Below are 26,960 nucleotides of genomic sequence, written 5' to 3' on the forward strand. Positions count from 1 at the left end.
TAACAGATATGACGTCTTTACTCCCTACTGGGACAATGACAACAACACAGCCAGAAACGGAGACACAGTCCTGATAATTATCTCTTAAATGAAAGTTAATTGTAATCCAATAACACATGCATTACAGTGCACACAAGTGAGTAAAATAACACAAAAGTTAGGCTAAATGTAATTCAGCATAAATTAGAGAGTTTACATATATGCCATATAAAATACTGGTACATTTAGCTGTCACTCAGCAATGCCAGCAAAGCAGCATGCACAATATCTGGGCCATGGCACTGACTGGAAGGTAGCCATTGTTATTGTTATTATGTACACCTGTGGCTGTCATGACAAAGGTGTGTTACGTCTCCAACTTTAAGGCTAAATGACTGTAACCATGACGTATCACTGGCTTTAGTGTATAAAACTCAAGGTCCCTCATTAGGTTGCCCTGATGCATACCTAAACAAATAAACACACTGGCTCTTAACAAACGACAAAAACATTCACAAATAGATGAGGCTATTGAGCCAGGGTGATGTGATTAGCTTCTGCCCAACAAAGTATGCAGACCAGCCAGCCAATGTCTTCTGCTCTCCCCTAACAAATTTGGAGGGATCACAGGCCCAAATCACATCAACAAGATGGGTCACACAGCACAGTGAGCAATCTCGAACCCACCTAACCTGTCTGGACTGAAAATCAGGATTACAACAACTGAGAGCTAGTACAGCAAGTTAAGGTCTATGCCTTATTTTCCATACTGCAGACATGCATATAATGATGACAGAACATTTTCCAGTTAAGGAGAATGAGGTAGTATGTCACTTGGCACACGTAACAGGCCATGACATCAGCTTGGAGTTCAGGCGGGAGAAAGAAGAGGAGGAGCATTTACGCTCAGAGTCTAAAACATTCAGTTCATGGTCTGAAATTTGTCTCTTCCCAGCACTAAGTGAGTGTTTCTTTTGTTGCCGGTGCTGCAGAAAGAGAAAGGGATTATTTTCATGCCTGGGGACACAGGGATGAAGCTAGCCTTTCACACACAACAAGCAACTTGCTGAAGAACAAGACCTGAGCCACTGGGGAAACCATAGCCGTAATACTGACAGTAACAGGTTAAAGTCTGTTGTCACCACGGAGAATTTGCAAATCAATTATCCTAAAACACTAAACACTCATGGTTTTGTGCAACAGATAACTGAACATGGTGTTGGGATTAGCTATTGACTGCTCCTGATCTTAAACAAGCCCTTAGATCAACAATGAGTCACCTCTACATTAGCACGCATGTTGCTATAGTGATATGCAGCACCACCCAAGTGCTTCCAGGTTGAAGTAAGACTCGACCTTGTAGCTATGAGTTTAACTTCTGCTGTTCCACCTTTTCTGCTTTCAAGCTCACGTGCACAACAGCAACAGCCATACAGAGTAGCTGCTGCTACTTTTTTTTCAGCGTCAGGATAAAAGATGGTAAACACTAAAGTGCAGCACTAAAAGGACGGGCATGGGCGAGAGTGCATGCCATTGCATATGTGCAAAGTGCTTGTGTAACTTGCAAATGGGCGTATGTTAGCCTTGTCAACATGCAGAAAGTGGAGGGCCTGCCCAGGAACCAAAATTGAGGTCACCACGAAATGTTTCATGTTAATTACTGCTGATATGTGTCAAGTGCTCTCACAGGGCAAAGTCCCACTCATCTGAATTAATGTGCACTGAGTGGTAGTCTATTCTGTCTATTCTGTGTGTGTGAGTGTGAGGGAGTGTTCTTGCCTGAGAGCAGTTACGACATGCTCTCACCGCTGTGTTTATAACCAAAGGCCTGTCTGCATGCCATCTTAACAACCGCCGTACTTCCTCATGTCTGCTGGCAGCCCTGTGTTCATGTGTGATCGTGCTATCCCTGGGTGGGTTGGGTTACACACATACTGAGTGACTCTCAATGGGGTGGAAACCTGCTAAACAAGCTGCTTTAGAGCCAGATTGTTTTGTTTCTTTATCTGCAGGGCGATCTTACTCGCTGCTGATGTGGGAGAGGACAACAGGACCGACCTGTTGAGGACGCCAGGAGCTGTTGAAGAGCCCTCTAGCTTTACCTTCGTGCTACACAGAATGGAGAGATGACATGTGCATTTCCTTCATGTCAAAATTTTTGCCAAAAAGGGTAACAAAAGAGGAAGATGGTAAGGGAAGTTGTGTCGGCTACTGATGCAAGATTGTGCTGTTAGACAGAATTTTAGCTGTGTGCATTGAGGTCATAGGTATAAATTCACTCCACTCCTTCCCGATAACTTATTTGTACTTCCACAACTGAAAGAACAACAAACACGCTAATCTCACAACAAACTGTTCTGTGACACAATAAAACTACCACCAACAGCTGTGAGCTACAGACCAAATAACAATTAATGTAAATCCTGCAGGACTTTCTGGGTGTGGCATGGAATCGTAAATAGGACCACAGGAAAAGGTTACCACAGTGTGCAGTTTACACACACTAACATTAGTTGGTGAAACTCTTTATAGACATCTTGTTTGTCATGTGCAAAAAGTCAGGGTGTAAAGACAACTACCGGTAACTAATTGCCTAAGTCATTTTTTGTCAAAATTGTTTTTTATACCTAAATCATCTCCTCATGACGCCGGCCACCTATGTCTACATAAGAGTGACATGAGCGTGTCTTAAACATGACATGGGATGTGTCATGAACATTAATGACACTTTGAAGTAACATTAATGCTCATGATACTTGTCATGTCACGTTTCTGACAGGCTTTTTCTCTTAAGTTACATAATTTACACACAGTGTTATTATTATGCCAATAGCCATCCTTTGTTACACCCATTCTGAGTGAAATGATCAATAAATGTCATATGTTACACTTTTGGTGAAGTTTTGGTGTTTCCTGCAAAACTTGAAATAATGAGTTAGTTATTTTAACAGGGTGACGATTTGTACCATCAACGTTTGAACATTGTGCTGTTTAAGCCTGCAGTTAAACCTGAGGTACACAAAACTTGATAAAAACAAGTTCTCCAACGACCCACTGCTTTGCCACGTAAATAGCGTATTCACATCAAGTTGTCAACCCAAAGCCACTTCACACTTTCAAGGCACTTTTACGACAAGCGCGTAACTTAATATTGACGTTACGTGCTGGTGAAGTGGCTAACGTTAGCATAGCTTGATTTCAAACTTGCTGTACAGTTCTAAACACATGGTTACGAATGTAATAACACGCAAGAAACTATGTCATTTAAAATATGAGTTGAATGAAGAGGCTAACTCAAACCACAACCACTTACCTTCCAACAAAATTTTCCAAGACAGAGCTTTTTCCAGCGCTCTGTCCTCCAACCACAGCGATCTGAGGAAGGTCCAAATTGCAACTCTGGCCAATGGAGCTGAACGCGTCTTGAAGCTTGTTGATGAGGGGAATCAGGTCTTCCATGCCCCGGTTCCCCATGGCTTCGTTAGCTCGGAGAGCCCCTTCAACACAACACAAACCAGAACTTGACGATAGCTGTGCTAACTTAGCTAGCTGGGTAACGTTAGCTTAGCAGGAAGGTGCTCTCGGGTTACTCTGAAGTGTAGAGTTGCGCCGCCTCAAACAGCGCCGGCTTTTACTCTCTCCTTGGACACTTGAGCGGTTACCGGCAATGCAATTCACACCGTTATCATTCCGCGTTTTTTGAGAGCATTAACTAAATAACCAGTCAATCGAAACGGACGGAAAACTCGCAAAACAAAACTTCCTCTACGCAAACACCATCCGGTCAGAGGAGACGACATCCGATCGAAACCGGCAAGTATGGCCCCGCCTCTTGTCTGCAAATCCAAGCAGTCTATTGGCTAATCTAGCTGCCCTTCAACCAAACTGACATTCTGATTGGATACATAAAAGGCGTGTTCTTCGCCCCAAACAAATCACTCGTTTCGGATTGGTCAACGAAATAATGAACCGCAGCCGCTCACGTCACATGTTCGGTGCAACATGGCTGCTACCATAGAGTGTGGAGCTGATACCAATACTTCAGAAAACAACATGTCCCTGAAGAAAGCTCTGTCTGCAGTTTCTCCCCTCACTCTGCGAATCGTTGCTGAATGCCCAGTGACAAAAGCAAGAGCTTGTGATCTTATACTGCCACACAGTGCCGTCAGCACGCCGGTGTTCATGCCTGTCGGTACTCAGGGCACTCTGAAGGGGATCACTGTGGATCAGCTGGAGGGTCTTGGCTGTCAGATTTGTCTTGGAAACACTTACCACCTGGGCATGAGACCGGTAAGCAACACTTCAACAATAGCAACTCTTATGGTTCAGTTAACTTTAATGTAAAGTATCGGAATATTTGCGCAAGCACCGCACTTCAAAAGTAGCTATATACATTTTTGACACAATTTCTTTTGTAAATATTTTTTTTCATTTAATCTCTTCTGCCTACAGGGGCCTGATTTGATCGAGAAAGCCAATGGTTTACATGGGTTCATGAACTGGAAGAGAAATCTTTTAACTGTAAGTGTTGCTTTCCTTATGAATACATTCACAAAAGTATGAGGGGTAGGTGATGAACTCTGTGTTGAAGTCTTGTGTTTCACTTTGCTCTGCTTCCAGGACAGCGGGGGGTTTCAGATGGTGTCTCTAGTTGAGCTCTCGGAGGTCACTGAGGAAGGGGTAAAGTTCAAGTCCCCCTATGATGGCAAAGAGATCCTCCTCAGTCCTGAGAAATCCATCAGCATACAGAACAGTCTGGGTCTGCAAGGAGTCAAATTACTTGAATCAGTATAAAATAACAAATACTCTGACCTTCCCCTCAGTCTCTCAGTGGCTAAAAGGCAGTTTCTCCATGTTTCTCTGTTCTTCCAGGGTCAGACATCATGATGCAGCTGGATGATGTGGTCAGCAGTACCGTGACGGGACCACGAGTGGAGGAGGCAATGCACAGATCCATTCGCTGGCTGGATCGCTGCATTACAGCCAATAAAAATCCAGGCAAACAAAATCTCTTTGCTATCATCCAGGGAGGGCTGAATGCCGAGCTGCGCAAGGCCTGTCTAGATGGTAAAAAAAAATCTAATCTTGGTCTCTGAGCATCCCTTCTATACTGTTAATTACCTACCTCTTTCCCTGTATAACTGGTATTGGCAAGCCTGCTGGAGGATTGGATCATATTTGGATGGAGCCTAAGAACTAAGGATGGGCGTTTGGAAGAAATCTGCCAACTTGAGCATCTTTTACATTAATGATCAATTAATTGATTAATCGTTATGCTTTTATACATGCTCCTGTAGATGTAGAGAAGCCATATATATATATATATATATATATATATATATAATGAACAGTCGCCTATATAACAAAAATGGGCAAATAGTGATTGTGTTTCTCAATTAAATTTTTATTTTCAGGCCTCAAAATCCTAGGGCTCTTAAACACAAACAAGGCATAACCTATTGTAATACATATTGCGTGGATGCGCAAAAGGTTCTACAACATGTTTATTTGATGCCAACATCAGATTGACAAAATTCTTAACAACCATTGATTAATGATTTCCATCCCTATTAAGAACATAATTTAAATCTAATTAAAATAACTCACAGAATATGGATAAGGAGCTTATAAATTCCACTTAAAAAGAATCCCAACTATAAAGTTAACATGTAATATTCCCTTCACTCGTGTATCAATGAGCGTAAATAAGCTTTTACATACCGACCGACGAGGAGGTATGTGTAAATCAAACAGGTGGCAGGCAGCTTGGATAGTAGCAGTCTTGCTCAAAGTATCAGGACCTGAAGATGAATCAAGATATTTACTGTCAAATTTAAAGAGCATAAATATTTTTCAAAGATATTGGCAGCAATCTGTAATTTGGCAGAGAAAACTGAAATGCCCAGTCAAACTTTAATGTTGGTTCGCAACAGATTGGCACTGATGAGGGCTCAAGCTTCAGATGTTTTGTCCCCTTCATGCAGAAATGACTCAACGTGATGTTCCCGGTTTTGCCATCGGAGGCCTGAGTGGAGGAGAAGAGAAGGATGACTTCTGGCGGATGGTCACCCTGAGCACGAACCACCTGCCTCGGAAGAAGCCTCGATATCTCATGGGTGTAGGGTACGTCTGCCTGAATGCTTAAAATATCTCATGAAAACTGCGGTGTTTATTTCTCACACTGTGTATGACCCTCCTGTGCTGCAGGTATGCTGTGGATTTGGTGGTGTGTGTAGCTCTGGGATGTGACATGTTTGACTGTGTGTTCCCCACCCGCACTGCGGTAAGCTCCCTTTACCTCACACACTGATGATCACCTTTAAATGTTCATTTAGCATTTTTTTTCTGACATCATATTTCTGTTTCTTTTTCCTTTTTAGAGGTTTGGCTCAGCCTTGGTTCCCTGGGGATCTCTCCAGGTAAAACATAAACAGTATGCCAAGGACTTCCAGCCAATAGACCCAGACTGCCAGTGTCCCACCTGCAAGAAGTAAGTCAAAAATGCATCTGTAAGCCTGGCTTGCATGATAATTATTTGATTATGATTCTTTCTTTGACAAATATTGAAGTTTGTAAAGCACTCCCAAGAAAACCTTTAACTTGTTTGTCTAGCAGTCAGTCACTTCTTTTTATTGTAAAGGAGGGATGTGTTGGCGATATAAGTCTGCTAAAGTCTTTGCATTTGTTTTTTATTTCATGTTTCATGCATTTTTATGATGGAATTTCTCAGCAATAAAACACCAGAATTGTGTCTCCTGGTGCCAGAAGATGCTGTCTGATGTTGAGACATTTTTGCCACACATATTGTAAAACTGTATTACTGTAAAAATTAGGTAAAAATTATGCATATTTTCTGTTTCAGACACAGTCGGGCTTACCTCCATGCTCTGTTTAAAAGTGACACTGCAGCCATGCATCACGTCACCATCCACAACATTGCCTACCAGGTCAGTATAGGATAAGAAGAATAAACAACAACAAAAAATAATGAATTAATTTACAAAACATAAAAACAGGGTTTATCTTGTTTTTTTCACTAATTAAAACTGTAAGTCTTTTTTTTTTTATTTTTTTTTTTTAAGATATTTCCTGATTTGTTTTAAAGGAGCTGATAAAATCAAACAACACTTGTTTAAAATATGTTTTATCAGTAGATTTCCTGCTACTGAAAGGTACCAGAACCAGTTAGTTTACATACTGTGTTCCAAAATCTTAAGTGCTCTGACGGAAATGTGATAAAGTCAAACTGAAGTTGAACTATTGAACTTTACAAAAGTATGTGACATGATTCAGATTTTGTCCTTTTCTCTTTCTCGGCCGTTTAATCTGTCCGTTCTTTGTACCCCAAAGTGGTGCAAACTTGCTTTGCTGCTTTGGCATTATCAAACCCATGAAGTGTCACCTTTTGTGACAGATGATGTCCCAAAACATGAGGTTCACATTAAGAGAGCATAACGGATCAAGTCTGATTATGCAGCATATTCATTTCTTTTTTAACGTTTTCCCAATTAATTCAGCTTTTCAGTAGACTATGTCCATGTTGTTTGGCCTGTGGGGCCTTCACTCTAACATGATTTTTTTATTTTCATGTACTGTATACTCTGATGAGGCTTACAGGTGCATCTCAATAAATTAGGATATCATAGAAAAGTTTATGTCAGTAATTAAATTCAAAAAGTGGAAATAACACATTATATAGATCCATTACAAACATAATGAAACATTTCATGTCTTCATTTATTTTATTTTATTTTTTTATAATGATTATGGCTTACATTTAATGAAGACCTAAGAGTTACTGTCTCAAAAAAAAATTATATTACAAAAGACCAATTTTAAAAAGTATGTTTAAATGTTGGCCTCTGAAAAGTATGTCCATGTATATGCACTCAATACTTGGTTGTGGCTAGTTGACTTCCATGATATTCTAATTTTTTGAGATGACCCTGTACATCTGACTGCTGCAGAAGAGAAGATAGTTTCCCACTGGTGTTAAAGAAAAAAAAAATCACATTGTTTTCCTTCCATTCATTGATCATTTCTTTTTGCAGCTCACCCTGATGCGCTCTGTGAGACAGAGCATTGTGGAAGGACGCTTCCCTGAGTTTATACGGACGTTCATGAAGCGATTGTTTCCCTCCCCTGACCAGTACCCCAGCTGGGCTGTGGACGCTCTCGCCTCCGTCAACGTTACACTGGAATAGAACTGGGCAGGCAGCCGTCGTGCTGTAAATGTCAAACAGTGACTGAAAGATTTTATATCTTTTAAATGACTTTTTTTATGGATGCTTTTTTCTTTTTTCTACTCTTTGTTTTTATTTGTATGGATTGCCATTTTTTTTTCTGGCGATGAGCAAAATGGCTTTTGATCTGAAGGGATAAAGCCTGATAGTCTTTTTCTTTACTCAGCCTCTGCAAATTGTCCTCAGAGTACACATTATGATAATGTGAGACTGAATGGGGTTTAAATGAGGTTTGAAACACATGAACTATCTCCGCTGATACGCTCCGACACTTTTGTTGTTACCATGGCTACAGAGCTCGGCCCACCCACTAGAAATGAAATGTTTTGCCTTCATGTCAACCAGGTGCTTCAATTTTACCAAAGGCACAAGATTAATAAATGATTGTGTGTTCTGGTGTTTTAACCCACATCTTAACAGAGTAGTAGATGTCAGGTAACTGTTTGAACACATAATGAACAGATATCACTGCAGATTGTGTGCTTGTGTCATGATGGCCACCAGAGGGCAAGATAGACAAAAACCACAGTAAAGTGACTGTAAAACTGAATGATGCGCTGTGCAAGTTTCCCAATAGAGTCAAAAGCAGTTCAGGTGTCTATAAATAAAATACCGTAGCAGTGAAATTAAGCTTATGAGCTCAAATCGAGCACAAAAATGCTCACAAACTGAATCCATTCAAATGGCATCAAATCATTCTTGTGCATTGTTCTTATTCATTTTCATCCGTGCAGTGGCCGATAATCCTTTTTGACCCTGTAAGTGGAGCTTTTGTTTTTACCTCTCAGTGGCACTGCTTTACCATGGCTCGGTGGTGGGTGATTAATATTAATCAATGGAAGTTGATTTAAATAACACCTGTTGTCTCTGGCTTTGAGACAACTGTTCTCTTAAGCACCACATTTGAATTTCATTATGGCTTCTGTTGTGTCCACAGGCTCCACAAGATTAAACCTTTGACATATAATGACTAGCAGGCAAACTGATGTCTAACACAACAACAGTGTGGTGCTACAAAATAAATGATGGGGATTGGTGCGGAATAAGAGCAGTTTTACAGGGCTTAAACACCATTAAATGCAAGTGTTTCAATTTGTTACACCAAGAACTAACTAACTGATATTGTGCCATGATGTTATTTAGTTTATTGTGGCATTTTATAATAACCAACAGTCAGAGGAATCTGTTATTTTAAACCTAATGCTGGATCGTGACTGGCTGATATGGCTAAAACCTCTATCCCTGAATAGGTCATTTCATATCTTTATTTATATGATGATATAACATGTTTTCTGATAATTCAGTAAATAAATAGTGTATATGGAATAACCACATGATAAATCGTTTTTGTATACTTAGTATGATCAATTTGGACCAGTGGTGGAAAGAAAGTAAGTACATTTATTCAAGTACTGCACAGTACAATGTTGAATTGCATTTTACTTGAGTAATTTGATTAACTGCAGTTTCATATTTCCACTACATCTCACAGGGAAATATTGTACTTTTTGCTCCACTATGTTTATTTGACAACGCTAAGTAAGTTGCTTTTTCAGATAATTAATTATTAATTACATAATGTATTATTATAAATGAATATACCCAGTAGTTTATAAAGCAATCAAAATAAGATGCACCTTTGCCAGCTGAACATTAAAGTGATGAACACGTGAATGCATCAAAAATTCCATTAGATTGATATATCTTATCCTGAAATGGACTATTCTGCATAGAGTAGCCTAATCTTACTTTTAGTTTATTCTGATGCAAATACCTTTGTACTTGTACCTTAGTCAGGGCTTTTGCTTGTAACAGATTGTAGTATTGCTACTTTTATCTAAGTAAATAAATCATCTAAATAGTTGTTACTGATTCAGAATGTAATTGTGTATGGTGATATCTCGATCTTTAAGTGATAATTATCGCCCAGCACTATCCCGTATTGCTTTTAAAAATCGTATATGTCAGTGTATGCTTCTTTTTCACGAGAAGGGGTGTTTTTCTCTAGAATATCTTCTGCTTCTGCTGTGTGTTTGATTATATTTAGCTGCTTAGTGAGAGAGCAACAGCGCTCTGAGTTGGCAAGCTTGCACTAAATAAATTGGATGTGTCCTCATGTTTATTTCAGCAAGACAATTCCCAACAAGTCATCTGCGCCTCCTGCTCGAAAAACAGCTACAACGCTATTATATTTAATAGCACATTATAAGAGCTTTATAGCTCTCCGTGCAGAAACAAGAAATATCCCAAGATATAATCTGCGTAAACGACGTTTACACTCAGATGCGCGCAGCTCTCCACAGAAGTATGATGACATTTGTGGGGATCGTGGTGTTTATGTGTGACGGTTTTATTGTCATTTGGGATTAGTTTTAGTTTTGGCTTTTGTTTGTCTAATTGAAGCTGAAATGAAAAGTCGTAGCAGAACAGTAGTCCCCAACGGCTGGTTACACATTTGCTGCCAGTGCGTCCATGCGGAGCTGAGGCAGGGAGGATGCTGGTGGTGAGAGACAACCAGTTGCTCTCCAGCTGTCACAGTAAAAGTGGAGCCTCCCCCCTACGCACCGACGGATCCACATCCTCGACCTGTTGCCTCGGTGGGAAGAAAAGTAGAGCTCCGTGAGACGGGTGCCAACAAAGAAAGAAGTTGATTTTATTTCTCTTTAGGAAGGAGGTTGAAGACGATGACATGAGGTGTATCAATGTGTTCGCTTCTAATCTACGTTTTGAATAGCAGAAGGACGAGGAGCGGAGTTGGTTTTGGGGGGTCTACCTCCTTGGTGTGGAGGTGCGGTTTGCGGTGATATCTGTCTCTATCTCTGGGCTTTGAGGAGGAGCACCATGGTCGAACTGGAAAAGGAGGTTCTCCCGTTGCCCCCTCGGTACCGGTTCCGAGACCTGTTGCTCGGGGACTGGCAGACCGATGACAGGTAAGCATGCAACAACTTACATCGTTTACGCACGGCGCACTGAATCCGTTGCGCATCTGTGCGCCATGAGGCATTATATCATCTTGTCTCTAAAGTGTCTTTCTTTGTGTTTGCACTTGTGATCTCGTTGATTTAGGAGTATGAATGTGTTGGAGTAATCTACTTCCAGTTATGCAGCGCTGTTGTTATGGATGCTGCAACAGGTTTACTAGTTCCACTGCGTGCGCGGAAGCGACTGTTGCTAATCCTGCTAATTCAATATTAACCCACTAAAAGCAATGCACTAATTAAACCACACAGGAGAAAATACTCCAAAGAGAATCAGAGGCTAATTCATTCAAGCATATTTATTTCTACTGGCGCATTTTCCATCAAAATAAATCATTGGCTTGCAGCCACCAGGAAGGGGTTGGTGCACGAGCCAGACCTACAGAGTGTTACCCTATTTAAATGCTCTCCTGATGTTATAATTCCAGAGATTTGCTGTGAACCATCTGCCACCTTGACAGGCGATTTCAAGTGGGCACTCTCAGTTACTGGCAATTAACCTTTGCTTACTTTCCATTTGCAGACTAGAAGATGTGACATGCTATATGATATGCATTGCCTAATTTGCCCATTTCATTGTGCTGTCTAATGGAAAACCCTAACCTCAATTTCATGCTTGGTGCATCCTGTTGCTATGTGGAAATGACGACTGAAACACTTGCTTGTGGACTTTGAGTGGGTGTTTGGAGATAATTGGGGAAACTTGCTATTGAAAGCATGAAAGAGATCAATCAGCCATTTCCAGGCTTCACTACAAAGACAGTGCTGCATAGACCTGTCAATAATAATGACCATCACATTATTAAAGCATTACAGCATTGTTCTTTTTTGCAAGAAATCATACCATTATGCATTATATCTGTCTCGCAGACTAGTAAAAGAGTCTTATTTTGCACAGATGAAGCAAAAGGAAGGCCTCCTCCCTATGGCCCTGCTCTTTAAGCTTTATGTAATTTGTCGTCTATTGCCCAAGGACTAATGTTTCCAAAGTGTGACCTCAGTCACCTGATTACAGAGGTTCTTTGAGACCGGGCTTGCTTCTTTCTTCTTGGAAGTCCATGAGACACAAAAGGACTTTTTATAGCCCAGGCTCCTCATAATTAAAGAGAGGCGAGAAAAAATAAAAGCAGTTGACAATAACCGGGATAATTTCAGAAACAAAGTAGGTGTATAGTGACAGTGTGGTTTTGACTGATGGTTTAGAGACAGTTTGAGAGAACTGTGTGTGTGCGTGTGTGCGTGTGCATGCGTGCGTGCATGCATGTGTTTGCGGTGCCACAGATGTGCTGTAATACCCTCTAAACACATTATGCGGAGGAGTGTTTTCAGGGAAATCCTGGTGTCAATCACTTTAAATGCTCTAGAAGGTACTGAGGTTTATATTAAACTTGTGTGGGCTGTGTATGTCACATTTTGTGCAGAGCTGTAATGTCCAGCCTTTAGATCCTAATTATGAGCATTTGTTTCTAACAAAGTAGACATTTAGTCCTTTGTATCCCTATGTGTGTAACTGTGTATGTCTTCTCTGAAGCTGAATCTATGTGTGTGCGTATTTCTGAGCATCGCATGTTTTCATATGCACATGACATTTGTGCAAGAGAGAGAGAGAGAGATTGACAGAGGATAAAGATGTTGATCTGAGCACCAATGGTGTATTAGCCGCGATAAAACGGACTGATTAGAAGCAAAGCAGGAGCTGTTATTGATAGTGACAGAAAGCTTAATTACCGTTGAATCACACACTGTTTGTCTGCTGTGGTCCATTAATCCAGGAGCAGCTTTAACTAACATCCTCAAAGGCCAAGACGGTCCCAGTGGGTGCAGGTGCACAGATAGCTTCATACAGTATCAACGCATGCCAGCACAGAAATCTCACACATCAAAATGTCAACATGTGTGCGCATAACTTATCTCCTTGACACATATGGCTGCTCTCTGCTCTAGGAAAACATACATTACTGAGCCCTATAATCCCTCTTCTGTCATCCTCTGTGGGCCTTCTCCCAGTGGCCCTCTCTTCTCTCAGCTCGCACCCCTCTCAGTAGGGGTGTTTCCATTACAGTCCAATACCCGGAGTGAGGCGGGTCTCACTCGCCAAAATGCCCCTAATTTGAATATGAGCCGTCCTGAGCGGTCTTTTGACCAGACTTTTTTTGGCCCTGTCAAAGAGCAGGGCCATTTTTCTCCCCTGAAAAAAGCCTGGTTGCTGATTGGATTGAACGCTACGCAGGATGTGACGCCACAACAACACACGCCATTTGTAAAAGCCTGCGAAGTAGCGAGTAGTCACAAGCGACAATAAACAGAAAACCCTTTCATAGTGTGGTCCCGCAAATCCCCGCTATATTGCTGGAAAGATCTGTGCCGGCTTTTCGCCTTAGGGCGTTCATAGTGATCTCGCAAAGACAAGCTTTTCTGCCCTTTCATAGTGCAGGTTGGCGCCGCGGAACGATGTGCACAGTAGCACAGTGCTAATAGGCTAACAGTTAGCTCTGTAGCAGTACAGTGTGTATGTGCTGCTGCTGCAGGAGGTGTTGACTTAGCGATCTCTGTTTGTTTGCAACAAGCACCGGACACTCTGTGCACAGTTAGCGATGCCGGTTAATTCACGATTACGATGTTTATGATCAGCGGAGACGCTGTGCATAATTAGCCATGCTGGTTTGTTTATGATCAGCGGCGGAAATTGTGCACAGTTCGCGACAGTGGCCACAGTTGCGTCTCCCATGTTTTATTTGTGGCGTATGTGATCGCTAAGCGATTACACGACGATCGAAAGCCATACGTTTGAGAGGGCGTGGCCTGAGACTTTCCCAGCAGCCACTAGTAAGTGTACATATATCGCCCTTTTTTAACATTCAACCCGACACACCGCATATCCTCTTCTACGTCTTAGTTCTGATTGAAGTGCCTCTAATACCATCAATTTTCCCTTTTTGAGAGATGTCTGTAACTCTTTTCGCCATCAGCCCCTAAAAGCTCTCAGGTGAGGCAATTTTCAGCACAGACCCTGAAAGATGAGAATTGATTTAATAATTTATTTCACACACAGAGATCTACTATGCTCCTTTGTTATAATTATTATATCTATAGTGCCTCCTTTTTCTACTTCTGCAATTGTTTGCCCACTGGCCCTTGAGTGTACTTGCACAACATTTAAACTGTTATTTGTCCACAAAAATAAGACTATACTGGACCGAAATGCATGTTAGACAAAACAAAAGTTTGCTTACAACTGCCAATTATCTTGTTATTATCTGTGTTGGTTCCCATAACCTGTAACCTTAAACAATGTTGTGCAAAATAATTGATCTGTAATCCAAATGTGTGTCACATTTCTGTGACACACACTGAAATGTAGAAACAATTAAGTGATACAGTTCTGGTGACACCAACACCATTTATATTTTCTGGCAGTGAGTCTGTTTGGGTAAATGCCAGATTATTAAACATTTATTCCGGGTTATTTGCAAGCTGATGGTAGGATTTTGAAATTGATGTTTTTGGATGTTAGAAATGGTCTTTTGGAAATCTTATCACAGCCGGGTTTAATCTGTAAAGTAAGCTAGCTTCCATTTTCCTTAAGAGCTTCCATCAACAAGTCCTCCAAACCATATGACCACATGTTTTGTTTGGTCTACCCTCAAATGTGACCCACATAAGCGTTTTGTACATTAGCAGCCCTAGGCCTACTGGTGGCAGGAGATCAATTTTGTTTTAAACAAACTGTTGCAGTTTGGTTAGGTTTAGACAATAAAATGACTTGCATAAGGTTAGGAAAAAAATAGTAAGGCATAATAAAAGATAGCCAATAAAGTAAAATACATAACTAATAAAACATAACTACCAGAAGTTTAGTAATGTAAAGCATGACGTAGACGTGACATAGCTATGCATGGAAGTTAAGATGCGTAACTTCAAATAGCAAATCACTTTTAGTTCCACACAGGACATGAACACCCATATTCTCGCTTCTGCCGCTGCTTTCGCACTCTGTGACACCTTGTGTGCCTTGGCGTCCACCATAATTACTAAGGGCACTAGAGGGCACCGCTAACTAAAAACTTTTCCCTTTTCATCTACAAATTAACTTTTTCATATGTTACAGTACACAGTATATGGTAATATGACAATTTATATATGACGATATCAAATTATTTATTGTATTACAGCAATTATGTCATATTGACACTTCTGTTTGTAAACAAGAGCGTAGAGGCATTATAGTCGAATACCCAGAATGCGGCAAGTCTCCCTCGCCGAAATGCCCCTAATTTGAATGTGAGCCGCACCTAGTGGCCATTTGACCGGCTGTTTGACCGGCTGTTTTTTTCTTGTCAAAGAGCAGGGCCATTTTCCCCCCCCTAAAAAAAGCCTGGTTGCTGATTGGATAGAACGCTATGTGGGATGTAACGTAGTACTCGACTTAAAATGCCGGTGAAGTTGCAAGTAGTCCTCTCGTCTATAATCATCTCTGCCATGTGCATGAAAGCAGAAGCTCCGCTCCTTCCATCTCGGCATCTCCTTCCTTATTGTTTACGTTGTTTACGTGCATATGTGACTTCACGGTCAAAAACCATACGTCACCTCCGGAGTCTCGTAAATCCCTTTTGGGTCTTTTTTTGTAATGGAGACACGACGAGTGAGCAGACATTTGAGAGTGCGTGGCCTGAAGCTTTCCCAGCGGCCACTCTTTACCCTAATGGAAACCTGTACCATGTGGTTATTTTATATTATGGACTATTTATTTACTCATTGAATTACCAGAAAACATGCAAGATTTGAAATGACTTATATTGAAATATAAGATTTTGGCCACATTGCCCAGCCCTTAAAGGAATTAAAATTCTGGTAACATTATATTTAATATAAACACACGGGTCTCCCAGCACAGCTTGTATGCCTAATTAGTTACAACTGAAATGAAATACAGTCTCCATTGCTGTACAATAGAAAGCCTCAGCGGGAGATTTCCTCAGAGCCCAGGATTACCATACAAATGACAGCCTTTTGTCCTTAAAACAATCTCTTATTGGCTGTCGCCTCCACATTTTCTCTCACTCAATCTCTGTCTCAGTCTTTCTGCCATCCTTTATCCCTATGTTCCTACTCCCTTTGCCTCCTTGTTAATTCTTCCACTCAAGCCTTAATCTAGTGAGGCAATGAAGTGAATGATCCATCAATATTACCAATATTCATACCAGTTTGGTTGCTTTGACTTTTCTATAAGTCGGAGTGCTTTAGTGAGCCTTTTAGAGCTCATGTAAGTTCCAGCCGTATCATTTATGAAGAAGTTTAGAAAGCTGATAATCCTTTCTGTCAAGGGTTTTGGAATCATGGATGTATTATGCATCATGTCTGCAGGGCCAGAGCTGGCATAAAGGGAGGTTATTAGCAGAAAAGTCACTCTGAGAAAAGGTGATTTTGTCAGATTTGAGGGTATGTAAGAGAGAAGGGGTGATGTGGGAGCATGCAGACCTCGTAACTGATGTGCACACAGCTCTGCCAGTAAACATAAAGTGAAGTTACCTTAAAAACACCCAGTTGCTAATAGGATTCAATTGGGGGGCTCTGCATAGGCGATTGGAAGCTGGTGGCCCAGAGTGGGGTAGGCTAATAAAACCAAAGCACCAGGCCTGACGAAATGCACTTCCTGTTATTTAAAAAAAGCGTCTGAAAACAAAATCCTAATTAATTGTGGCGAAGAGGAGATGTTGCCAGCAGGCCTGAACATTAAAGACAGGTCTGCCTTGAGAACAAATGAGAGGGCACGGCAGGAGGATGGAGGGCTCATATACAGTCTGGCCGTGATCCTGCTGCAAGGGATATTGTGTGCATCACGCATTGTGAACATGAGCCGTCGCTCTCTTTGTAAGACAGCAGTGTACAGTTAGAGGAGACAGGACCTGAAGGCAGAATGAAGGACAGTTCAGTTTGATCATACAATGAGTTTATTACATTGTATTTTATGTTCCTTGTATTCCCTGTAGAGAGTATATTTACAATGAATATAGAGTAAAAGATACAGACACATATTGGATAATATATGTTAAAGCTTTCATTGTTACCACTGATTAGCAATAGCCCAAGGCTGAAGTGCAGGCAGGGTAAATCCCTGGTGGTCATCTTCACATGGTTCTTTTATTTTTAGGGATTGATCTACCACTGGCCTTTAATAAGCTAGATATTGAATTCCCTAACCAACCTTTTGGGTAGCCAAGCACTGTCAACACTTAGAGCCTTCCTGCTGTGGAGACTAACACAGCCATGGGGCTGACTAGCATGTGTCTGAGCACTTCTGGGCTGTTCCATGTTGCTAGAAGGCCCCATGGCATCAGAGTGGGGGCAGGGAGCTGCTGTGCCACGCTGTTATGGAGGATCACAAACACAGTTGTCCACTGCTTGCAGCTCCCTTATTCCCAAACTGTGTTAGCTTAATACACCACAGGACTTTAAGATCGAAGAGACACCAGAGACGGCAATAGAGATGCTGCCTCTCATGTTTCATGGCTTTTTGCATGGCACATGTCATAACAAAACGATGATTTGAAGGCGGCTTTGAAACAGATTGATATCTTGCGATGATTTGATCAAATGTTAAATGTCTGCGGATATCCGAGGCTAATGTAATCTGAAGGGATAGGATGTCATTGGATTGCTTTTAACAGAGTTGCGCGTAACTTTAAGCCATATTTTGTTTCATGATAGAAGCATGATTGAGTTTTTTTTATAGTTAGCTAATCATGGACCCAAGTAGGGCTTCTCTACGGTGGCCCTGAAGTGCAAAACACACCAGCAATTCACACAACACGCCAGCAATTCACACAGCACGCCAGCAATTCACACAGCACGCCAGCAATTCACACAACACACCAGCAATTCACACAGCACGCCAGCAATTCACACAGCACGCCAGCATTTCACCACAGCACGCCAGCAATTCACACAGCACGCCAGCATTTCACCACAGCACGCCAGCATTTCACCACAGCACGCCAGCATTTCACCACAGCACCCCAGCATTTCACCACAGCACGCCAGCAATTCATCAAACCGGAAAGGGTAGGTACATATTGGACACTGATCCTCCTCCTGATTGGTTCCTGCCGTCATTCACTTCTCCATAGTAAAACCAGTCGCCCATGTAGTGCACCCGTATTGTGATATTTATGGTAAATTCATTGAGCCGGTCCAGAGCGAGCTGACATGAAGGATAAACACTTTACTGTCATTCTTTTTCACTTTGCAGTATAAAACTCTTACCTGCAGAGAGGAGATGAAGTGTTAACTTTACATGGACACTCCACGTGATATAATCAAATTGAGTCGCGCCGAAAATGTATTTGTTGTGTCGGCGAAATTTACAATACAATGCCCTTGTATATTCATTCATTCAGCCTCTCCGCTTATCCGGACTCGGGCCGCGGGGGGCTGGAGCCGATCCCAGCTGACGTTGGGCGAGAAGCGGGGTACACACTGAGCAGGAGCCGCTGAACTGGCGACCCTCTTGCTGTGAGGCAAGAGTGCTAACCACCACACCACCGTGTAGCCCAGTAAATATTACATTACATTAAAAAATAATCTGTTTCCAATCAATAATTCCAGTCTAATACCGGAGGACCTCGGGTCTTCTCACTCACAAACTCACAGAACGTGTCTCTGTGGAATATCAGAATAAAATGCCCTTTGATATTTACTGTACAGTAATTATCCAAGCGCATTTTATTATGAATTTCGCTGACACGGCTCCAGCCCCCCGCGGCCCGAGTCCGGATAAGCGGAGAGACTGAATGAATGAATATACAAGGGCATTGTATTGTGAATTTCGCCGACCCAACAAATACATTTTCGGCGCGACGCAATTTGATTATATCACGTTGAGTGTCCATGTAAAGTTAACACTTCATCTCCTCTCTGCAGGTAAGAGTTTTATACTGCAAAGTGAAAAAGAATGACAGTAAAGTGTTTATCCTTCATGTCAGCTCGCTCTGGACCGGCTCAATGAATTTACCATAAATATCACAATACGGGCGCACTACATGGGCGACTGGTTTTACTATGGAGAAGTGAATGACGGCAGGAACCAATCAGGAAGAGGATCAGTGTCCAATATGTACCTACCCTTTCCGGTTTGATGAATTGCTGGCGTGCTGTGGTGAAATGCTGGCGTGCTGTGTGAATTGCTGGCGTGCTGTGGTGAAATGCTGGCGTGCTGTGTGAATTGCTGGCGTGCTGTGGTGAAATGCTGGTGTGCTGTGTGAATTGCTGGTGTGTTGTGTGAATTGCTGGCGTGTTTTGCACTTCAGGGCCACCGTACTTCTCTGAATTTAACACTTAAGTATCATTCAGGTAAATAAAGTAGATGTGTCAAAGCCCCCTAGAAGCAATAAATAGTGAATGACCCTTTCAGGAAAGAATAAGGCAGGGCTGGTTTGCGTCGGGGAGCAGCGGGGGGAGGAATGGCTGGAACACTTCCACTGATGATGTATGGAGAGTTTGAATTCATGGGAACACAGGCATTGTTCGGGAAATGGCTCTGAGGAAAAGCTACAGTGCACACTTCCTCTCTGCAAATATACTTAATATACTGTGAGTTACAGTACACATATATTGTAAATGATGGATGTCATTTGTGGCCGAGCAGCATGGTAGAGAAGCTGATTGCTGGAAGTTATATCTGATTATAAATATACAGTGGTGGACTCATTCACTGAATGTGAAAATGAATGCACTGTAATTTGTAGAACACCCACGTAATTGTGGCGCATGAGGCACAGCTTATTACGCCCCACATTGACATTTGGTGCTAGGTGTTGACCTCTAGTTGCCGATCAATTATGACATGAGGGAATGAGAAAGTGAGGGGATATTATAAAGACCAAGAAAGTCAGTTTAGGGACTGTAGGAGGTTGGTGGATGTATCAAGCAGACTCAGGAGACCAGTGTTCACGTCTCTGTGAAACTAAAAGTCAACATGTTAACCAGTAAAATACACATAGAGACAGACAATCACTCTCTCATTCACACCTACGGGCAATTTAGAGTCACCAATTAAACCTAAGTGCATGTTTTTGGACTGTGGGAGGAAGCCGGAGTACCCGTTGAGAACCCACGCTGACACGGGGAGAACATGCAAACTCCACACAGAAGAGCCACAGGCTGAAGTCGAACCAGCGACCCTCTTGCTGTGAGGCAAGAGTGCTAACCACTAGACAACCGTGTTGCCCCCGGTTTATTCATACATCAATACATTATTTTTTATTTTTATATCGCACTAGTACTTTCACACAAAATGCAAATATTATGCTGCAAAAAAAATCAATATCATGTTGAGTTTCAGCGCTTTCAGTAACAATGTGCAGAACAAGGTGAGTAACAAGGCAATTTGAAGGCCACCTTTGAGGGCAATGCTTCACGTTTTCTCTATTTAACTGCACCCATTAGTGCTCTTCATATCTTTTCTTCAGTGGAAGGGCAACCTAAAGAACAATTCATGTTCATCATCTTCATGTTTTATCTACCATAGAGGCATCTAATAGGGCACTTTGCAGCATTTCTTCGTTTCTTTTCATAATGGGGGCATCAAAAGAGGGGCAGTTACCCCCAGTAGACTAAATAATAGAAAAAACAGTCAAGACACACACAGGTTGATCTTCTCCCTTCGCTATATAAAAAAAGATGGAGATAAAGAGGCTTCTTAAATATCTCATTCACGGTTACTTGAACTTGTTTCATTTGAGTGTTAAAGTCAATTTTGTGGCACCAATGACTGGTTTTAAAGAAATCTGACTCGTTTCATCTGAGTATTTTGTCAGCATGAACTTGTTTCTTGCCTGTGTTAAAACAAAAATGTTCTTTTTAGCATAAGAGAGGGTTCTTCCTGTTAGGTACACATATTCTCATTTTTCATTTCTTTTTCTCCGTCTCCACCTGCTATTAGCACGGTCTAATGTGTGTGATTGTTGTGTATCTAGGTCAGGAACAAGCCGTTCTGTCGCCCATTGGTTGGATGAAGTGGAGTACACCTTGCCTGTTAGAGTGGTCTTGTCTTGTGGTCTTCTTTATCCCATTGAATTTCCCATTCTCTCATTTGGACTTTATGTATGTTATTATTTTGTTTCTTGTCTCCTTTTCGCAGTCTTTGCTCTTTTAACTGTGCCCTCTTTTAAAAAAGAATCGCCTATTCAACCATGAATCTAAAGCAATACAAGAATGCTGAGTAATACACTTCAAATGGGTTTCAGCAGCGTTTCTTCCAATCAACAGGAGCGGCTTCTTTAAGAATAACTCTTCATGCTGGGGAATTTTTGGAAATATTCCAAATTGGAAACTTTGCATGGGAATTATGAGAATTTATGAGAATTAATGAACTGAACAATCTATTCTTTAATTGAACAACAAAAACATGAATGTTGAGTTAAATATTACTCATTCCCCCCGACCCCACCCATTCATAAATTAGATAAAAAAAATCCCCAAAAGTCCCATTCAAAAGGTTAAATGAAAAAGAGCCACACTTCCTCCAAAAAAAAGTCCCATTCAACATGTCAATGTTAGATTGAACATGTGATAGAGGAATGTGCAGTGCATGTAGGGGCCGTGGCCTCAGCAGGGGGCGTGGCCTCAGCAGGCCTGCAGTAAACATTTGCTATGTGCATGTTAATTCCCGGTTTATTCCCGTTAATTCCAATGGAAAGTTTCCAACTGCCCACCCTAGTCTTGACGCCAGTATATCTCCTTTTCTGTAGGAGGTTGGTGGATGTATCAAGCAGACTCAGGCGACCAGTGTTCATGTCCCTGTGAAACCAAAAGTCAACATGTTAACCAGTAAAATAATTTAGTTTATGTTACCTATTTAACTGCGTCATGCAGGTGCATGTAGTTGCCATGGCCTCGACAGGGGGCGTGGCCTCAGCAGGCCTGCAATAAGCATTTGCTATGTGCATGTGATTGAGGAATAGCAGATAATAAATTCCCTTCATTTTTGTTAATTCCTGGTTCATTCCCATTTATTCCCATGGAAAGTTTCCAACTTCCAACCCTAGTCTTGACGCAAGTCTCCTTTTACAAGGTTAAAAACAACTGTAGTCACTTCCTTTTATAATCTCTACACCTTATAAATATGTGTGACAACAAATTCCAGATCACTCATTTGTCCTCATTTCCATATCACAGCAGTAATGAACCTTGCAGGCAGCCTCTTCCTGAATCCTGTATCCATATTTATGATCGATTTTTGGGGCATTTGGCTCATCTTTCTGTGAGGTTTATCCGGTAGAATTTTTCAATTGTTTTTTTCTACTTCACTGTCTGGTATGAATACTATTTCTGAGTTGTGTTGTGTGGAGGTTGTGATGAACCAATACTGTGCTGTTGTGCATGCATAGATTTGGATTTCTTTAGACTCTTCCACTGTGTCATTAGATGGCCAGTGCTGTGTCATTATGGAGCACAGACATGGGTGGAAGCAGCAGGAGAACAAGGTTCAGCTCTCTTTCTCTCTTTCTCAAAGATCCTCCTCCGCATGTCCCCCACTGTCTTTCTGTCCATCTGTCTGTATTAATCTGTCTGTAATTTCTCTCTCTCTCTCTCTCTCTCTCTCTCTTTCTATCTCTCTCTCTCTCTCTCTCTATCTCTCTTTCTATCTCTCTCTCCCTCTCTCCCTCTCTCTTTCTGTCTTTCACACTTCAACTCTCAGTGTACATGCAAATGCAGAAATGCAAATTCTCTCCCCAGGCTCAGGTTTGAAATGTTATGCCATGCCCCTTTCTTCTTGTTCTCTTGTTTCCAGCTGTTAAAGCTGCTGTTCGTGCTTTATTAAAGCCCGTGAGATGATCTTGATGCCTAACTCAAAAATAATTAGCTTGATAAGCCTATAGTTTGAATGTGGAGCGGAGCAGAGAGAAAAAGAGGGGAAACCTCATTGGGGGTTATTCTGTCCTGGTGAATCTTACACAATACACTAAAATGGTTACCTTTGCTTCTCGCAATATAACAAGATTACATGAAAGGCTTCAAGTAATGTGTTTGTGTCTGAACCACAGTCATTCAGACCAAACATCGTCCTGTGAGGAGCTAAAGGCTGGTTCAGGCCCAGTGGCGGACTCAGACTGTTTAAAGCACAGGGGCGAAAAAATAAAAAGGGCCCCTTCTGCACAACATGGGGCCCCACCAACGTGCAAAAAGCTGTGATGCATCATGTATGATGAAATAGTCCTCATCCTTGATTACGATTAGCATTAAGTTAAAATGAGATCCAGATCAAAGTAATGAGGAGGGCATGCCCCCCAGGATAAAATTTGTACATTTTTAAGTTGTGCAATTTGAGAGCTAAATGAGACCAAAAACCTCACATAACATTTTTCAAAGTTCGGTGATACTGTATTATAAAATCTTTATTGATATCCTACTGTGACATTTTTGTAATCACTGCAGATCGTTTTCTTCACTGGGATTCTTTTTCTCTCTACTGCAAGGGCACTTTATCGTGTTTTGGCATCTAATTGCGCTTTTCTACTACGGGTACAGGCATACTATTAATCCACTTTTTGCTTCGTTATCCATTGCGGATTTTAGTACTGATGTAGGTGTTCATCATAGCAACACCACATAAAGCAACGCCTGTTTCACATACCCCGTTCGTCGGCTACCAAAGAGAGGCACCATGGCACCAGAAGGGCAGAAGGGCACTAGAAGGGCTCTCATTAAGGCACATTATCGAGTTTTTTTGCACTAGAGGGCACATCATCATAATTTATTATATCAAGGGGCTCCCTAGAGGGCACCCATTCATTTTTTCCCCCAGTCCGCCACTGTTCAGGCGTGTGGCGAGGCAACATGTTCTTTTAAAATGGCAGCTATCAAGAACTTGATACTAGATCTGAAGATGGCACCTATTCAATCCAATAACAATAGCTCTTCTGGCTAATTTGCCTATAAAGTTTTCTAAGTTTTTTACTTCTGCATTTTGGAGCCAACTGAATATTTCGCTGGCTCAGCCCATTAGTTCCCTGTTTGCTCATAGACTTTACATTGTGGTGACATCACAGATTTCTCTATTTTTTGTTTGAGGAAAGTTTTACAAATATAAAACCTCCGTTGATCAATAATGACATGTTTGCAGTTTCAAATGTCCTGTCAACAGTTTTAAGAATGTCCATTTTACAGCGGTGGTCTATAGGCCAGTGGAAAAAATTGTCCGCAATGCCGTAACCAGCTCATTAATCCGTCCATGATTTCCTCATTGAAAGAAAAACAGCACTGAAGCCTTTTCTCAGTGGACAAGATGTTTTTGCTCTTCACCCCACTTCAGCAGCTCGTAATAGACAAGTGTCCCATTATCATCCTGCGATAATGGAGGGGAAAAAGGCTTCTTCTTTGTATTTCTTTAAACCAAGTACAATTGTCTTGGGCAGTGTTAAGCCATGACAGTGCCCTTGCAAAATAGCTATTGGAGATACTGGAAGAGGAGGAAAAAAAGTGTGTGACACTACCAATGTCAGGCACAACATCAAGTGATTTACAGATGGTTCATCACCTGGCAGGTCTTTTTTGAAAGTGTCTGCCCTTTTTCAAACAGTTTCCAATGACTGCTTCTCAGATGGTTCTGTGTAACAAAGCATCAGGTTGTTCTTTAAACCAGTGACATGTGTTTTTTTTCTCACAGCAGGATCCCAAAGCGTTTTTTTCTCAACATTTATCTAATCATTTATTTCCCCTGTGCTTTTTGGAGGGCCTTAGGGGGCTGATATGTGGCTATTGCCCGGAGGTACCATCGTGATGTGCTTGTGTGTCTTTTGTTTTGAAATAATGCTCTTTATGAGTTTTTAATGTGTTTTTCTCTTCCATCCTCCCCTTAGATTAAAGATCCCGACTCTCAATCTATCCCACAGCTCAACTCTTTATTGGGCTATATTTCCACTTTACTTTTCATCCTCTGTTGTACACTCAAGTGGAAAAGCTCTCACTTAGAGAAACACATCAATGGCAAAATGACCTCTTCTCCTGGGAAGTTATCACAGCTTCTTCTCAGAGAGCTTGAAGAGGCTTTAAGGACTTTGATGAATGAAGAAATGTCCGGATGGCTGGATTTAGGAACGTATGTCAACTTAAGTGTCTTAAGGCAATAACAAACAGGCAATAAGAAACGGAAGGTTTGGTAAAGAATAGAAAAAGACTGTCAGGGCGAGGCTTGGAGGTGCAGTGGCTGATGGATTTGGTTGTAAAAGAAGACATTAGCTTGAGGAAAAGGGAACATTAAAGCTGTTTAGTTTGTTATGAGGATTTTAACCCAAAAGTGGAGTTCTTAAGAAAACCTGCAATACATGTGCAATGATTTTATCTTGCCGAGGGAATCCTAACTAAATGCACATTACTATCATAATGCCATCATTACGAACGTGTTTAAACACAGGAGGGCCTCAGTTCTTTAAAGATGGTTGGGAAGGTTACTTTAGAAATGTAAATGTGTCACAGATAACCACTTAATCTGCTGCGTAAGTGATGTAATCATTCTAATTACATCACAGTTGGAATAAACCTAGTAATATTGGTTGTGGGTGTTTTTCATGAAATGTGCAAGAATAATGTAAGATATTTACACCACTACATATACATTATATGATGCTACACCCTAGCGGCCTAAATAAATTATATGTTTCTGTGAGTCTATTCTAGGATTTGTGTGTGTGTGGGAATATGTTGTTGCTCCTGATTTGTATTGTTTTGGTGTTTTGGTAATGACTTGACCTGCTGGTCATCAGTTTCATGTGTGTTCTAGATAACTGGAGCACCAGTACAGTAACCTGCATATACAGGTGCATCTCAATAAATTAGAATATCATGGAGAAGTTTATTTATGTCAGTAATTAAATTCAAAAAGTGGAAATAACACATTATATAGATCCATTACACACAGAATGAAACATTTCATGTCTTAAATTATTTAATTTCTTCTAAGTATAATGATTATGGCTTACATTTAATGAAGACCTAAAATTCAGTGTCTCCAAAAATGTGAATATTTCAAAAGACCAATTTTAAAAAGTATGTTTAATATGGAAATGTTGGCCTCTGAAAAGTATGTCCATCTATATGCACTCAGAACTTGGTTGGGGCTATTTGACTTGAACTACTGGAGATGGACTTTTCCATCATATTCTAATGTTTTGACATGCACCTGTGGATTGAGTCATCATGCATACCAAATCTTGCACTTAGGAAGGTCTTACATGGACTAAGATCAGTGGTGTAAAAAGAAGTACTAAAGTATCAGAATCAAAATATTCCAAATATATAATTGGATTATTTTTTATTATTATTGATGCATTTATGTAAGCAGAACTTTAATATTGCCTATTTGAGGCTAATTTTAACTACTTAATATACTGTTACATGGTTTCATTTATAAAAATGTGAAATGTTGAACCTTGACATGAAAAGTAAATTAAGCTGTCAGCTTAATGTAATGGAGTAAGAGAACAAATATATGCCTTTAAAATGTAGTGAGTAGAAGTGTGAAGTTAAAAAAATGGAAACTACTCAAGTAAAGTACAAGTGCCCCAAAAGCGTACTTAAGAACAGTACTTGAGTAAGGAGTTTTATGCATAAAATTGAACCATTTACAATCCAAACTCTAGTCTGAATCTCCTTTTTGTTATCCCTTACTTCATTAAACTTCTCCCTGACTAATGCACCAGAGAAGAAGACAAAAGAAAGCTTCAAAAAGCCAGCTTAACCCTTTGCGACCATCCTATATGTA

At 41.0% G+C, this 26,960-nt stretch overlaps 3 protein-coding genes across 5 annotated transcripts in view; 2 read left to right on the top strand and 1 right to left on the bottom strand.

The window, feature by feature from the left end:
• dnm2a (dynamin 2a) overlaps window positions 1-3,752 on the bottom strand; it is a 35,963-nt gene extending 32,211 nt beyond the window's left edge. For all 3 annotated transcript variants that reach the window (XM_059347264.1, XM_059347262.1, XM_059347263.1), the window contains exon 1: window positions 3,293-3,752. In XM_059347264.1, the coding sequence (XP_059203247.1) occupies window positions 3,293-3,453 (161 nt within the window). In that variant the 5' untranslated portion in view covers window positions 3,454-3,752. The remainder of the gene's footprint in view (window positions 1-3,292) is intronic.
• Window positions 3,753-3,782: 30 nt separating this feature from the next.
• On the top strand, window positions 3,783-8,643 carry qtrt1 (queuine tRNA-ribosyltransferase 1). Its single transcript, XM_059347266.1, has 9 exons — window positions 3,783-4,269; window positions 4,432-4,500; window positions 4,600-4,738; window positions 4,852-5,046; window positions 5,964-6,102; window positions 6,187-6,262; window positions 6,360-6,469; window positions 6,842-6,926; window positions 8,031-8,643. The coding sequence occupies exons 1-9, from the start codon at window positions 3,982-3,984 to the stop codon at window positions 8,181-8,183; spliced, it is 1,254 nt and encodes a 417-aa protein (XP_059203249.1). The 5' UTR covers window positions 3,783-3,981; the 3' UTR covers window positions 8,184-8,643.
• Window positions 8,644-10,527: 1,884 nt separating this feature from the next.
• The window catches only part of LOC131983792 (potassium channel subfamily T member 2), a 57,589-nt gene continuing 41,156 nt past the window's right edge, over window positions 10,528-26,960 (top strand). The window contains exon 1 of the mRNA XM_059348602.1: window positions 10,528-11,152. Within this exon, the coding sequence (XP_059204585.1) occupies window positions 11,064-11,152 (89 nt within the window). The 5' untranslated portion in view covers window positions 10,528-11,063. The remainder of the gene's footprint in view (window positions 11,153-26,960) is intronic.

The sequence above is a fragment of the Centropristis striata genome, chromosome 13 (assembly GCF_030273125.1).
Source record: "Centropristis striata isolate RG_2023a ecotype Rhode Island chromosome 13, C.striata_1.0, whole genome shotgun sequence".
Lineage (NCBI taxonomy): Eukaryota > Metazoa > Chordata > Actinopteri > Perciformes > Serranidae > Centropristis > Centropristis striata.